The sequence below is a fragment of the Macrosteles quadrilineatus genome, unplaced genomic scaffold (assembly GCF_028750875.1).
Source record: "Macrosteles quadrilineatus isolate MER2022 unplaced genomic scaffold, UCM_ALF_1.0 Scaffold_1__1_contigs__length_201487025, whole genome shotgun sequence".
Lineage (NCBI taxonomy): Eukaryota > Metazoa > Arthropoda > Insecta > Hemiptera > Cicadellidae > Macrosteles > Macrosteles quadrilineatus.
In genome coordinates, this window is record NW_026542594.1 from 105,312,553 (window position 1) to 105,329,651 (window position 17,099).

At 33.6% G+C, this 17,099-nt stretch overlaps 2 protein-coding genes across 5 annotated transcripts in view; one reads left to right on the forward strand and one right to left on the reverse strand.

Moving 5' to 3' along the window:
- The window catches only part of LOC129004648 (short/branched chain specific acyl-CoA dehydrogenase, mitochondrial), an 87,213-nt gene extending 78,646 nt beyond the window's left edge, over positions 1-8,567 (forward strand). Inside the window, exon 9 of the mRNA XM_054433225.1 lies at positions 8,174-8,567. Within this exon, the coding sequence (XP_054289200.1) occupies positions 8,174-8,349 (176 nt within the window). The 3' untranslated portion in view covers positions 8,350-8,567. The remainder of the gene's footprint in view (positions 1-8,173) is intronic.
- Positions 8,568-15,958: 7,391 nt separating this feature from the next.
- LOC129004722 (DNA polymerase alpha subunit B) overlaps positions 15,959-17,099 on the reverse strand; it is a 176,690-nt gene continuing 175,549 nt past the window's right edge. For all 4 annotated transcript variants that reach the window (XM_054433500.1, XM_054433346.1, XM_054433427.1 and 1 more), the window contains exon 10: positions 15,959-16,155. In XM_054433500.1, coding sequence (XP_054289475.1) covers positions 15,993-16,155 — 163 coding nt within the window. In that variant the 3' untranslated portion in view covers positions 15,959-15,992. The remainder of the gene's footprint in view (positions 16,156-17,099) is intronic.

Genomic DNA, 17,099 nt, shown 5'->3' on the forward strand with positions numbered 1-17,099 from the left:
AAAACTAAATTGGAAGGAACATTAACTATTTGTTAAACAAATTAAGATTCAAATTCAAATTCAAATAATCTTTATTTGTTAGTAGTATACAATACATACATAAATAGTGTCAAATATACAGGTATTGAAAAATGAAAAACAAAGGTTTCTTAGAATTAACAATATATGCAAAAATTGACATTACCTCCTACAACTCATCGAAAGAATATATAGCTTTGCTGATGAGGTACTGCTTCAATTTAATTTTGAATTTTTTGGTTGACACCTCATCTGTTATGCTTTTTGGAATTTTGTTATAAAATTTTGAACCAGCATATTTAGGTTTCTTTTTGAAAAGTTCCAGAGTGTTATAGCTCATTGCGATACAGCCCCGATTTCTGGTGTTATATTCATGATTGTTACCGATTAGCTCCAATTCCTGAAATCTATTTTTTATGGATAAAACTGTTTCAAAAACATACATTCCATAAACAGTCATTATGTTTTCTAATTTAAAATAATCTTTAACTGAAGTTCCTGGTTGTAAATTACGAATAATTCTAATGGCTTTTTTTTGCATTATCAAGATAGAGTTTAAGTTTTCTTTAGTAGTTGCACCATAAAGAGATAGCCCAAATGATATCACTGAATGGATGTAAGAGACATAAACAACTTTTAGAGATTCTTTTTCACAAAAATTTTTCAACCTAACCAATGCATAAAGGCCAGAAGAAATTTTAGTGAGTAATTGTTCAACATGACGGTTCCATTTAAGTGTACTTTCTATTTCTAATCCTAAAAATTTTATGCTGTCTTCAATAAAAAACCTCAATTTTTTTTATCAAATATGATAACATTAGGTTGAGTTATATTTTGAGCTGATCGAGTTTTAAAACAAATAATATTAGTTTTTCAGGATTTAAAAGCAAATTGTTGGCATTAAAATTTTTTTTAAGAGAGTTAGTTCGGAATTAATTTTAATTTCTAATTCAGCAACGGTTGATGCAGTGATTTTCAAATTGGTGTCATCAGCATAAAGACAAAGTTTACTGAAATCAGAAAGCTGAGGGAAGTCTCTTAAATAGCAAATAAATAAAAGGGGACCTAAAATGGATCCCTGTGGCACCCCATATTTAACTGCTGTAATATCGGAACGATAAGGGATTTTATAATTTTTGTTGTTATGGTAAATAATTTCAACAAACTGTTTTCTATCATGAAGGTAAGATTTTAGCCAGTTTAAAGTATTGTTTTTAATTCCTAATTTACTCAATTTCAAAATTAATAAATCATGTGATATTGAATCAAAGGCTTTGCTAATGTCCATGAATAGACCCGCAACTTTACCTTTATTGTCTAGACTATCTATAACAGATTCAATGAAGTCTGTGGCAGCTGTAATAACAGATCGACCATAGCGGAAGCCATGTTGACAGTCCTCAAATAGATGATTTTTTCCAAAAAATTTACCAGTTGATTATAAACTACTTTTTCATAAATTTTTGAGATAGCTGGTAACAATGCTATAGGGCGATAGTTTGATACAATTTTCTTGTCTCCTTTTTTGAAGAGTGGTTTTAATTTTGTAATCTTAAGTTTGTTGGGGAAAATACCTGAAATTAAGGAAGAATTTATAAGATGAGTAATAGGTTTTAGTAAGACTGATTTAGCTTTTTTTAGAAGTACCACAGGGACATCATCATACCCCATACTGAAAGAATTTTTTAGGCTGCAGATCTATGTCCTTCTCATCAACAAAGCTAAAACCAAATTTCCTGTCACATGGAAGTATCTCACTCCCAGTATTACTACTGCTATGATCATCTCTGGCTTGCTCTAGATTCGACAAGACACTGTCAACCACAATATTTGCAAAATAATCAATGAACTGATACAAATCAATAAAGGATCAGAACAAACATCATAATTTATTTTTAAATTTATATTTTCAGTTTTTAAAGAGCCAGTTCCTACTTCAGAATTAATTATCATCCAAGATGTTTTATTAACATTACTAGAATTACTAATTTTCTTTTTGTAATATTCTTTTTTTGAAGATTTTAATTTTTCTTTATAATGTTTGTTCATTTTTTTAACTTTGTCCAACAAAACTTTGGATTAAATATCTCTCGCTGTTTTACTTAAATCAATAATTTCCTGTCTTTCTGTCTTAAGTTCCTTTGAAATCCATTTCTTTTTAGTGTGCTGTCTTGAAAGAGTTTTAGGGAAGCATTCATTAAAATGACCAATGAAAGTTTTATGAAATGTGTCATACTTATTTTCAACCGGTGATAAGAAAAGATCTAACCAAGTTTCATTTTGTAAAATATTAATAAACTGTTCAATATTAGAGTCGCTGAATTTTCTTTTGTATTCATAATACAATTGAGAAGAATTATTTAACATTTGATTTTTATGTTTATTTATAATTTCTAGAATTTGTCCATCGTGGTCTGAAAGTTGTGTGTTAATACCGACTAATTTATAAAATTGGCTGTCTAAATTTGTAAAAACATGATCTATTGATGTTTCAGTTGATTCAGTAATCCTGGTTGGAAAATCAACCAGAGACTTAAATCCATTTGCTACTACAATGTTTAATAACATTTTTCTATTACTATTATTAGATTGTAATAAGTCAATATTAATATCCCCCATGAAAACCACGTGTTTATATTTAAAATTCAAAACTTCAAGCATTATATTAAGTCTGCAAACAAATTCTGCTTCGTTATGTTTTTAGGATTCCTGTAACAACCAATAATGAGTAATTTACCTCCTTTAATTACCTTATCTACCTCTATCATACAACATTCAAAAATATTTTCAGATATAAGGTCTTGGATTTCAGACAAAACAATTTCTTTGCAATGAATACTCATATATGGTTTTGATAAAATTACAACCCCGCCACCTCTAGACTTTTTGCGACCAAAACTGGCAACGAGGTTATAGCCATTAATATTTAGTCTTGGGAATGTTGAAGTTAACATTTTGTGCTCAGTCAAGACAACTATACTAGGATCAAGTTCGGTTAAAGATACATCTAACGGTTCTAATGATGACACTATACCTCTAATATTTTGGTGGTAAATACTTAAAGCTAATTTGTTTGCATTACATTTTGGTTGGGTTGAGCTAAAGCTAAAAAAGACTCCTTTTGTTCTGAGGTTGGTCTGGATATATCTGCTTCCATCTTATCACTAACCACTGCACTCCCCAGATTGGCTTTATTCCCCCCCACATCACTCACTGCTCGAGGCTTCAGAGGTGTAGAGCTTTGTGTAGATTCATTACTGATGTCATGAGTCCCGGGGCTGCTGCAGATGTAATCAGTTTGTGGAGAAGCAAGATGACTGGATTGTTGACTCTCACAATAATCACTAGAATCTTGCGCTGCTGCTTCAGCATATGTGAGATGTCCTGGTGAGACTCGTGGCTGGCTAGGGCTGTTCTGTGGTGGTGGCAGAGGTGTAACTGTGGTGGTGGTGGAGGCTGATGTTTGTATGGTGTCCTGCATCTGTCTGTTGTGTTCAGCGGAGATAGCAGCCCTGAGTTGTTTCACAAACATATCTTGAGACAGTCCATTCCTCAAGGCTCTGTAAGAGTTTTGGTTGTATGTTACTATGATGACTTTTGCTTTTGTTTTAAGTTGGAAGTTGGCAATATTTGAGGCGAATAAGTCTATTGAAATGTTGTCTCTTATGCAACCCATTGGCGAGCATACTAATGTCGTTAAGTTTCTCTTTCGAAAATCCATGATGAGCTCTTGAAATGCCGCATTATACTCATTCCTATCTGGCTTTGAGAAATACACAGGCTTAGTCACCAGGCTGTAAACTGACCCTTTAGGTGTTTCTTGAAATGTCAGGTGCTTGTCACAGTAGTTTCCATAGTCTGGCTTACCAAAATAGCTCTTGAATTTGACAGCCACTCCAGCACTCATATGTCTGTCTGATGTAAAGTCTGCCGAGATACAGTGGGAAAATGCTGCATTCTTGTCTTCACCATACTTTTTAAAAACTTCAGTCATTCCACATTCAATAATTTGTATGCCCAATTTTTCTTCAGGTACCGTAATGTTATTATGATATGTGTCAGGTGATTGAGTGTCAATTTTTATTGCTTTAACAATTTGTTCACACAACAGTTTTTTCCCAGTCCCATTAAGGTGCTGTCCATGTTGTGTAAAATGGTGTCGACGTAACAAAGAGCAGTCTACCAATTTGAAGTTCTTGGTTTTTAAAATATGGTTTACTCGTCAAATTTCTCTATTAACAATATGCTGAGGAAAGAGGTCGAATCTGTGGAACAGAGGAACAAAAAGGATTCTTGTGTGACTATGTTTTTTTATGAAATTTTCAAATTGTTCTGGAATTTCTTTCGATGGATTAAGATTTGCATTTAACATTTTTTCAACATTGTTTGCTCCAGCAATTATTACAGCAGTGTCTTTGCTGCATTGGTTTTTAATATTACCATCAGCGTTTTGAAGAATGTACTCCACAGGTGCTCCTGGGTTTGTGTTGACAAACAGTTTTGAGTTCAAATTGAGATTTGGTTGTAAAGTCTCATATAGTTTTCTACCATGACTGTCAGCATAAATATTAAGCCCCACCAACTGGATACCCTGTGGGGTACAGGCTTCAGGTGTTACTTTATTCTCATCGATATTATTATCATCTTGGCCAGCAATCTTAGACTTTTTTTACTTCCACTGACATCTTTCTGTGTTCTCACATAACTAGCGTTACCACTCTTTTTGAGTGTGAGTGATTTTTCTTGAGTTTGGGTGTTTTTATCATGTTTGGCAACTTGTTTATGAGTAAGGTTTGTGTATTCTGTTATTAGCTCATACAATAGTCCGTCTGTCAAGAAGACATGATTCATTAGAACGTATGCTAGTACTGATCTTTTATTTATGAGTTCTAACTCACTAACCAGTACTTTTCCAACAGTCTGAAAATTTGGTGATGTTTTACTCATGAGATGATAGAGAATATTTTCAACAAAAAGACAAATGTAAATCCCACAGTCGTATGAATTTATTTGTCTTGATGATTCTATCGGTGTGAAATCACTTGGCGTTAGCTTGAGGTAGGCAGATATCTTATGAGCTATGACCTGGGCATGAGCAATATTTGCATTCGATAAGGAGTCGTAATAGTAGAAAGCATTTGTATTCTTGTACCATACCATTACACTCCAATGTCCTCCTTCAAAAGAGCTTTCAATAGCATCATTCACTGGAATTACTATAAGGTTTTGATTGTGAAGCTGCATTGGATCTAAAAAATGAGAATAATCTTCTAGGCTTTTTATAGCATGACTTATCAATGGGTTCAGGATGATACATGACTTAGATAGTAAAAAACGATTATTTAGTAGCTCGAAATACTGATTTAGAGATTGGTCTGTGAGAATGTTCATCAGCTAGCAAAGTGCTATTGTAGTCACTAGATGTTTGTGTTTGAACAGAGTTTACGGTACTTTCCTGTTAAAGGGAACATTCATTATTATCGATGATTTTTAATCGATATATCGATATTTTTGTTTCCCTTTACGATCCATTACAAATTAATTGACAACTGATCTTGTTCAGGCTAAAATCTAGCCTATTATGGATTAAAACTGTTCTAAGCTAACCCAACATAACCAACCAAACTTGCTGTACCATTTTAAAAATTCCGTTTGATTACAGAAAAGGCATGTGGGGAATATTAAACGGAATTTTTAAATGTTACAGCAAGTTTGGTTAGTTTTGTTAGGTTGGTTTGGAACAGTTTCATTTAAATTATTTATTGATACTGAATAATATTTATTCATCGTAGTTGTCAGCTGATAAGTTTTAATTCGTTAATATCGATATATCGATTGAAAATCATCGATAGTAATGAATGTTCCCTTTAACAGGAAAGTACCGAGTTTACTTGAAAACTTCCTCCTTGTATCTTTTCTTGTTCACTGACATTATATGTTTCATCCCCATCTGTAGGATCAGTACTTACAATACTACTATTTATTGAGTTTAGAGTTGCATTGGAATCTGACACACTAGAATTTAGTATTACAGATTCACTCTGTTGCTTATTATTTTTATTCAATATACTAAAATTGAAGTCATTAATATTAACTGATAGGTTGTGAGCTTGAATATATTTTGACAATTCAGCTTTTGATCTTATTAACTTTCCTTATGGAGAGTAAAAATATACATCTTTCTTCCCTGCTGTAGCTCCTTTTTTGCGTAGAACTTCCTTCCTAGACCATCCTTGAGGAAGAAAATCATTTTGAGAACTCATCTTCTATCATTCAATTAGTAAAAATAAAAAATAAATATTGGTATACTTTAAAAAATAAATATTGGTATACAAATCTACAGATGAATTAATAAAATAAAATAATTAATTTCCTGATATCTGGCTTGCATATTTTCCACTTCAAATATTTTAGATTGCAAGTATAAATTATATTATTATATGCAGATGAATTATAAAATTATTTTATTCAGATATTTTAGGAAATTGGTAGCTGTAGCTAAAATGAAATACTAAGAAAAATTAAATAAAATAAGTGACACCTGCTCAAAACAAAGATTGTAAACAAGCTGATAACAGTAGTTGACAGACTGCATGGATAGCTACTATGACTCAAGTGAGCCTGGTTATCTTGGGTGCAAGGGTCAGGACTCCTTATCGCTGGACCGGCTGTCTGTGTTCTGACAAATAATCTTGCAATTCCAGGAAAAAGTTTTGTTAAATCTTCAATTTGCTCTTTAAATATTTTAAAATAGTAACTTCTACTCACATACTTTTATACCCAAAAATAAACTTAACACTTTGGTATAAAACTTATCTCAAACAAACTATAAAAAACCACTTTTTTATGGAAAAAATTGAAGAGCACACTTGCACCTGTTCAATCACTCAGGGGTCTTCCCCCACTCTCATTTAATACAGGCCTGATCATTCTTTTTTGCTTTTTCAGTTGGTTCTTTCTCAGTGTGCATCAAAAAATGTTACCAGAATAGTTTATTTTTCCCATGTAGAATTGATTTTGAGGTATGGCATTACCTTATGGGGAAATTCAACAAATAGTAAAAAGATATTTTCAATGCAAAAAAGATTCATTAGAAACTAGTCTTAAACCAAATGTAAATTGTCAAGAATTGTATTTTATTTGAAATCTTGTTAGTCACTTTCGTGCTGAATTTGTGACACAAAAGCTGAATGTTTACAGCTGTTATGTTAAGCAAATTATTTTATGCCAAAAGCTAGTTTAGAATCTTAGCGTCGGCTGCTAGACTTTTTGAAAATTAAAACTTAATTTCTAAAAAACTGGGACCCTAAACTAAAATTATGGCTTCGACATTCCCTAGTTCTCAAAATTATCTTTCTTTCAACACAATCAACACAAAAATCATGAAAATCCGTCGAGTGGTTGATTCAGAATCGTGAAATAAAAAAACACTGTTTCGTTTTAATATTATAGATATGGCAAACGCTAAATTTAGGGCTTACTGTAAAAAACATTTAAAAAATCAGTCCATATTAACTTTCCCCAGCCTGTTCATTTATGAAAGTCTTAATTATGTCCATGAAAATAAAAAAAAATTTGAAAAGTTCTTAATAAAAAATAAATACAACACTAGAAACAAGAACCTTTACAGTTACCCAATCCATCGGACAACAAAATTTGAAAAATGTCCTTTTATACAGGCCTGAAGCTGTACAACCATTTGCCGAATAAATTTAAACAATTGGCAGTAAATGTTTTTTAAGTTAAAATTAAAGAAATTCTACTGGATAAGGTTTATTATTCCATCTCAGACTTTTTAGCAGACACCTCTCCTTGGGTTAGTCATTGTACATTTTTATTGTTATTGTAATTTTCTATGTTTTGTGTCAAATGTTTTTTCCATTGTATTTTACTATTAAGATTTATGTAATTGACAAGACACCAGTTACTGCTATAAGCACCTAATGTAATGTTATTTGTATCAATAAATTGATTTTATTTGAACCTATTCCATGAAACTATACACGTATGTACCAAGTTTCAACTTGCCATCTCACAATTTCCTTGATCATTAACTCTCTCTTTTGTGGACTATACCTCCCCAACTGGCTCTAGGCCATATGCCCAGTTTAATGTATCATAGTTTCAATGATGTGAACGAAAGCACTTGTTGCAGAGGTAGCCCAGCTGGTCACAATCAAGTGCATTGATTGGATGGGAGGTGTTGGCTTCACCCAAGATTACCCGCAAGAGAAGTTCTATAGAGATGTCAAAATTGGAGCCATTTACGAGGGAACTACAAACATGCAGTTGAGCACAATTGCCAAAGCAATTAGAAAAGAATACAGTTGATAAAATCTCAAAATGTTTTCCATATACAGGGTGTCACAAAAAAGTGTGATGGGCTATACAGGACCTAATTCTACACGCAAAAATAAGTCAAAAATGAAGAATAATATTTATTGGATTTCGGCTTAGTTTAGCCGTAATCCGCCATTTTGTTTTTTGGGGAAAATATTTATTATTTCAAAATCCCTTTGAGATATTTTTACGAAACTTGGCAAAATTTTTTACACTATAGTAAGTAACATTTATAAAAAAAAATTATTATTTTAACTTTCCAAATTTCAAAATGGCGGCCGTTTGAATTTTTTAATGCCAAATTTCATGAAAACCGGTACCTAAATCAAAATTTTGTAAGACACAAAAGTTTTAGTATTTATTATGACAAATCCAACAAAACAAAAATCAATAAAATCGGTTCATAAATAAAGAAGCTGTATTTATTTTAGTAATTTAGACTGAAATTATTAATATTAAAATGTATTAAATGTAATGTAATAGTTTATGTAACGTATTAAGTAATTTCAGTCTAAATTACTAAAATAAACACAGCTTCTTTATTTATGAACCGATTTTATTCATTTTTGTTTTGTTGGATTTGTCATAATAAATACTAAAACTTTTGTGTCTTACAAAATTTTGATTTAGGTACCGGTTTTCATGAAATTTGGCATTAAAAAATTCAAACGGCTCCATTTTGAAATTTGGGAAGTTAAAATAATAATTTTTTTTATAAATGTTACTTACTATAATTTAAACAATTTTGCCAAGTTTCGTAAAAATATCTCAAAGGGATTTTGAAATAATAAATAGTTTCCCCAAAAAACAAAATGGCGGATTACGACTAAACTAAGCCGAAATCCAAAAAATTTTATTCTTCATTTTTGACTTATTTTTGCATGTAGAATCAGGTCCTGTATAGCCCATCACACTTTTTTGTGACACCCTGTATTTAAGAGTACCACTGCCAATCGGGAAATGATTTCCATTACAATAAAAAATATTATTTATGGATATACTAAATTTGTTTACATTTGCAGATATTTCAGCGATTATTAGTTTAAGAGTCGGTAGGACCGCCGGTCGTCTTGGATTTTCTGCCCATAACGGAAATGTTAATGATTAAAGCATATTATGGCATTATTATTAAGATAAAAAGTTGCAAAATATCTAATTTAAAGCTATTGAAACCGTGGATGTGATTTCCTACCTACTTTTTAATATTATTTGTTATTATTTTTTCAAACTACATAAATATATTGACTTAAACTGTTATTTTTTTCAACCTCTAAAACAAAAGTTTTAAAAATCCAAAAAACAATTCACACAGAATTTTTTTAACAATAACATAACTTTTTTGCTCGTTAATTAACCTTACAGTGCATGATTAATATGCTTCAAAGTGAACGCATGTTTTGGCTGATCGGCGCTCGGACAACCACTGTTTTGCCTGGCATCTGACGGTCAACAACAATGCAAAATTATTGACTCCATCCGACTCTTAAGGATACCATACTTAAAATTACTTGCACTACAGTGCACTGGAAAAAATAAAGTACTGAAAATAAATACAAATACTACAAACCTTGTGATTGCTGATGTGATGTTTACGTACTTTTCTTTTATTGAATACTGTGTATTGTATAGGAACTTTACAAAAACACTATTTGATGTATGAATTAATAAAAATGTTTTATAGTAGCTCAGTGTGTTTCCATTATAACATGTTAGGTTATGGTGTGGTCGCGTTATAATCCTTTTGGCAACATCGAGCACTGTGTTTTGAAAGTAGGCCTACAGAAACAGAGCTAATGTATAAACAATTGGAAAACCTATATAAACAATTAAACGTTTAAACACTCTAAGTATTATATTCACCCACACCACAAAAAACATAACTTCTCTGTTCATGGTGTAATATAGAAAAATCTATGATAATAATCAAAAGGTTAACTTATTAAAAATATAAACAAACAATTATAAATCAAAAACAAATGTAACAGCTCAAGTTAAAGTTAATAAACATTGGTTAAATTGTCTCTCTAAGTTGTATTAATAGTTTGTGTTTTTATAAAGTTATTTTCGGTAATATGCATGTAACACAACAATGAAGCAGGATGTAAGTTTCTTGAACTGTAACATCCGTTGAAGTATTTTATTGGCTTATAGCATAGATAAAACATACTCCCTTAGTAGATTTGTCATCCTTATGGAACAGCTGAAGCCAATTTTATTGTTAGTTCTGTATCTGAAAAAAACAAAAATATATACGTCTAATAACACTTATAATAATATATTCACACTTATGCTGTTGACTTACAAGACGGTAAATACATTTAAAAGTTGGTAAGTGGTGATCGATTTTGATTGGACACTCCAATCATCAGATCCAATAGGCGAATGACAAGAATCAAAATGGCGTTCCCTTATATATTCCCTTATTTTGATTCTTATCATTCGCCTATTTGGTCTGATGATGATTGGAGTGTCCAATCAAAATCGATCACCACTTATTAACTATTAAATGTATTTACCGTTTTCTAAGTCAACAGTATAAGTGTAAATATATTATTACAAGTGTTATTAGACGTATATATTTTTGTTTTTTCAGGTAATTTAATAACACGTACGATGCTGATCAAGAAATTATTCATTAGTTCTGTACGTCAAACTGCTGAGGCCGTGTTTTGTTTAGAATTAGTTTCTCCTTATTTCAGTAATTTAAAACCTCATATAACCAAATAAAACGATATAATCATAAACAATGACTGGTCTCCTAGTTCAATTTAACCAAATAGTAAAGCACAAATCATGAAAAACTCCCTAAAATAATAGAAACAAAATTTCGTCGACACAAGCCTCCTGTGTCACCGGACATGAAATAGACACGAAAAATAAAGCTTCAACATTTACATTGGGATGAGGAGTCTACTTGTGTTGCTTAGTCTATGCTTATAGCATCCATCGATCTCTATTATTACAACTGGATCGCGCGCTGTACTGCTCAGAGATACACACGTATCGGTTCGCCGCTCCCCCACCACGTAAGGTATTTACTGTCTCTCTCTTATTCATTACGTCTTATGGCATTTCCGCGTTTGCGCTCACAAAATACGCTATTTCTCTGTTCATAGTGGCTCGATTGTCAATTTGTTTACACAGTTGTAATCTGCATGAAATTGCGGAGATTATGGTGTATGTTTTATATTAAAATAATTATTTTTTAGATTATATTAATTCTTGAATCTACTAAATATGGTTTGTCATTGCCACTTTTAAATTAATTATAAAGCTGTTATCATGGCTAATGATTAATTAACTTAATTTAGCATACACACTTATTAAAGTTTAATCTTATGTTTTTTATGCATTTAATGTGTAGGAGAGGACCCATGCTGATCCGCAGCTTTAAAATAAATATATTATTAAAGAAAATCAAATTTATGATTTTTGATTGAGTAATACAGTATCTTGAGCTTAACTGATTCAAATGATCAATAAATCAAGTTAAAGCCTATACCAGTACATTACTGATTATTGAAGATCAACACGGATAACCTAATACTATAAGTGGCTATAAGTGGGAAACATTCAAAAAACCAGATCAGCTTTTGAAAAATTATAAAATATTTACAAAAAATGTTGATTATATGGAACTGTTAGGTACGTAATCTATGAGTCTTTTGAACTCATCGGAAATTATGATGACTTTTATTTGTTTTTAAAAAACTACTTTACTTATTTGCAATTGCTTGATTTCGAGCAACGTGTACACTAGTTTTCATTATTCTTTGAATATTAAACAAACAAAACAATAAACTGGTGCAAAGTACGAGCCATAAGCAAGTTTGCAGTTTAAAAACTTTACTTTGTAGCTAATATTGTGTTGTGGTATGGACAACACAGTTTTAGGCACGTCACACACTGAGTCCGCTCAGTTCAGTCCGTTCAGCAAATTTCAAAAACCATGTATTCAAATGTAGAGCCGCACACTGGGTCCGCTCCGTCTCACCCAGTTATCGGTAAGCGAGCGATTTGGACGGAAGCGACGGAAGGAACGGAGGTGCCGCGCATGTGCAATGCAGAGTAAACAGCAGTCAGTGTTGTGCAACTGAACTCGGGTGGTGACACATCTTCGTAGTAGGCCTTTTGTGTGACATTTATTAAATATGAGTTTTGACGAACGACTGATTTCAGTAGTACTGACGTATCCATTGTTGTACGACCTGCCACACAAGGATTACTACAACATTACAATGAAGAAGGCCGCGTGGGAGGAATTATCATTGATACATTGAAAAGACATTGATGTGAACCCATAATTGCCTCTTTTTCCTTACAATTTTATCTTACAGCATTTGCAGCTAGTGCAAATGCGATTACAGCAATTTCTTCGTCACTACTGCTGGAACTCATAACAACTAGGAAATCTCGACACAAATAATTTATTTGTGAACAATGTCAGTGTATGTCGTCCACTGGCGTTTGGCGCTCAAAAACGACTGAACTAAGCGGACCGAACTGATGCAGTGTGTGGGAAAGCTGCTGGAACTGAGCTGACTGACCTGAGCTGAGCTGAGCGGACTGAACTGAGAGGACTCAGTGTGCGACATGCCTTAACGTAAAACCGATCTTTGTATTCGGCTTGGAAAAATCAATATTGATTCATTAATACATTACTAGTAAAATTAATCGCATAATCACTATTAATTAAGCACTTGAGAAACCACAATTTGGTCAACTACGAGGGTCGTCACAAAAGTAAGTTACACCTATTTCCAAAATAAATAAAAAAGCCAAATTTGATTTGAAAAGGGTATATTTTAAAAGATACATACATAGACAATTTTTCTACGTAGTCGCCATCTTTTTCAAGGCATTTTTGATAACGTGGCAACAGTTTTTTTGGTCCAGCATCATACCTTTCTGCCACCATTTTGGTTAGCCATTGTTCCACCTCCTGTTTCAGTTCGTCTTCGTTTTCGAAGCGCTTCCCGCCTAAATGCCGCTTCAACTCCGGGAAGAGATGAAAATCACTCGGCGCCAAGTCAGGAGAGTAAGGTGGATGGCCGAAAACATCCCATCGGAAGGATTCCAAAAGGTCTTGTGTTTGACGGGCGGTGTGTGGGCGAGCATTGTCGTGAAACAAAAACACTGTTTTGGTCAACTTCCCCCTCCTTTTGTTCTGTATCGCCCTTCTCAGCTTACGTAGCACTTCACAATAACGTTCAGCTGTAATTGTTTCCCCCCTTGGCAGGTAATCAATTAACAATACTCCCTTAGAGTCCCAAAAGATCGTTGCCATGACCTTGCCAGCTGATTCGGCGACTTTTGCCTTTTTTGGAGTAGGCTCGTCCTTTCCCTTCCACACCATGCTCTGCCGCTTGCTTTCGGGCGTCCAAATGTGCACCCAAGTCTCGTCCCCGGTTACTATCCTGTTGAATAGGCCATCTCCCTCATCATCAAAAAATTGTTGGAACTGGAGAGCAGCATCAACCCTCTGCTCCTTATGCCTTTCTGAAAGAAGGCGTGGCACCCATCTTGCACAGACTTTTGACAAACTGAGACCGTTCAGATCGTCCGAAATGATTCTGTGAAGCGACGCACGACTAATTTCAACATTTGGGGGAAGCTGTGTGATGATTTCATCCAATGTCAAGCGCCGGTCGGTGTCAATTACCTTGCGGACATCTTCAACAACAGTCAAAGCGCGGGAAGTGGACGGGCGGCCCACACAAGGATTACTACAACATTACAATGAAGAAGGCCGCGTGGGAGGAATTATCATTGATACATTGATCATCGTGTCACGATTTTTGTTCATCAATAAACGATTGACGCCAGCGGGAAACCATTGGTCTAGACATCACATTTTCACCATAAACACTGCACAATTCTCGATGAATTTCACTTGCATTTTAGCGAATTTCCCATATAGGGAATAAGCTATTACCGTAGTACTCACGGTAAGACCTGGACCCGGGACCGATTTTTTTTTTCGTTTTGAGGTCCCTAGAGGTCAAAAACACCATCCGTTCAAATTCATATATATATATATATATGTGTCCGTTAGCGCGATAACTCGAGCAAAAATGATCCAATTTTGATGAAATTTGGTACAAACGTGTAAACCTACGTTTTTTCGAACGAGTTCGCAAACCAGCATGATCGGACCATGGGAACGGGGGTTTATGGGGGCTTTTATGGGGAAAAAATGGGTTTTTCCCATTTTTGACCCAAAAAACATAAAATTTTGCAATTTCTTTTGTAACTATTTTGTAGAGCTTAAAAAAACAAATAATTTAGTATATTGAAGCGTTATAATGCGCCTAATGGTTACGGAGAAAATTCCAAAAAATTGTAAATTTAAAATTCCCATGTTATTCTTATGGAGAATAAGTAAACTGTTGTAGTTTGCTTGTTTATAAACATATTTTGCCCAAATTTGGAAAATGTTTTTATTTCTTACTAACTATTAACATTTTACTTAAAAAACACTTTTACCCTCCCTGTTGCAGCAAACCTAAGTATGTTTTAAACTGATTCTATTTAAATAGGGAATAAATGTGATAATTTTAAGGAGACATTTTAGTGTAAATCCATTCAGGGAAATGGAAATTCGCTTAGTCTGCAGGTTTGCTGCGGCGGGGGTATTTATTCTTTGCAGTCAAAAATCTAATTACTGCACGGATTTCACAATCGGCGGTGGGAACAAGTGGTGTCTCCATGATGGCCGGAGCGATACTGGAGGGGCGCGTGCCGTAGGCGGCCGCGACGTTTACAGTGTTGCCACTACATCCAGACGAAAATTCCCCGCGACTCCCAGCTTTCTAGCGCTCGACGCTGTGATTTAAAACAAATGTGTAACTTACTTTTGAGACGACCCTCGTACAATGACCTAAAATCTCCCACCAGTATATTTGGCTCTAAACCCAATAATTATTTTTGAATGGTCTACGGTAGCAGATTCAGAGCTCAACGCAGAGCGTGTTCGTCCACACCATGCACGGCTGCGGCTGTCTCCCCCAACCTAAGTAATTCCCTCCACGAAGTCACTTCCCCTCACGTGCCTGGCTGAGGAGCACTCCAAGTGGCTGTCGGTTGAACTGTAATGTGATTTTGCCGTGTAGGTAGGGAGCTATGTATGGTTAATGATCATCAGCTTTGTTTTGTCTTGAATTAGTTTTAGCCCATTCATTACTTGCTACTGCCCACTCAATTCTGTTAATATAATCATTCATTGATATAATTGTTTTGTTCGCCTCACTGAAATTGAGATGAGCATAGATTTGCAAGTCATCACCATAGGAATAAAACTTGGTGTGTTATAATACTGAACTTACACTGTTTATATAGTTAGAAAAATTTAAAGGTCCAAATTTTAATCCTTGAGGAAATCCAACTTAGATGAATATTGCACTGTTTAAAGCAGGCCTACAGCACTGATGCAAAGGTATGAATCAAAATCAAAGACTTACAAGACTGTACAATGTTCAAGGCCAAGCTATAATGATAGTGTGCTAATAAGTGGCAAGCAATCATAAAATGATTTGTTTGTAGCCTTTACCATCCAACTTTATTTATCTGATGAATTAAATTGGTAATGATAAACAAAAGGTTAAAATTATCACAGGACTTATTATTTATTTGACTTATATTTTAACAATCTGAGCAGAGATATGAGATGCAGGACTCCAAGTGTCATCATCAGATGGAGGTTCAATCTCCAGCCTAGCGAAGGTACCCCCTCCGGCACCCTTGACAAGATGCTCAGGGTTCACAACAAGGCAACCATGTAAATGCTTGATAAAATATCTGCAAACATTGAACAATGTCACAAGAATGTAAATGGGGAATTCAAAATAAGTCAAGGATAGTTTGAATTCCTATCTAAAAACTCATGATTTATGATGAGTGAACTATCTCAGTAGCGACAGTCAACAATGGAATAAAATATCTCTTTATTTTTGAGGTCAAGTCAGGACTGGCAATTTCTCTTTACCACTTAAACACTTAACTATGCCAATAGAAAAATACTCCCGCCACAGCAAACCTGCAGAGAAAGCAAATTTACATTTGCCTAGTTGGATTTTCACTAAAATATCTCCATTAATTGTCAGATGTATTCTCTATTTAAATAAGTTCAACAAGTACATAGGTTTGATGCTACAGGGGAGGTTATAAAGTGTGGGGTTTTTATTTAAATGTTTATAGCTTAGTGCATAGTTGGGAAAGTTAGTCAGATATTCTAACTTTTAAAAAGTTATTAGTAAGTCCCGTAAAAAGTAACTACTGATAGAAGTTATTAGTTAAAAAATGTAACTGATAGAAGTTATTAGTTAGTTCGTCAAAAAAGTAACTGATAGAAGTTATTAGTTAGTTCGTCAAAAAAGTAACTGATAGAAGTTATTAGTTAGTTCGTCAAAAAAGTAACTGATAGAAGTTATTAGTTAATTAAAAAACTAACTGATATAAAATAAAGTTAGTTTTCAGAGAAGTTTGCTGTTTGTTGGGAAGTTGTTTTAAAGGATTTCATATAAAATTAAATAATGACACATCTTGGTAACTAATTGTGTTATTAATAATTAAACATTGTCACATGACCTTAATAACTTATTAAAACTATTACTTAACTATCACTTAAATATAACAACTAAGAAAGCTTAAAGCATGTACACTCAACCGTGACACGTTCCAGGAAAAATAAGTAAAATTAAATACAAATAGACGGTCTTAATTACCAACACAAGTCAATGTTT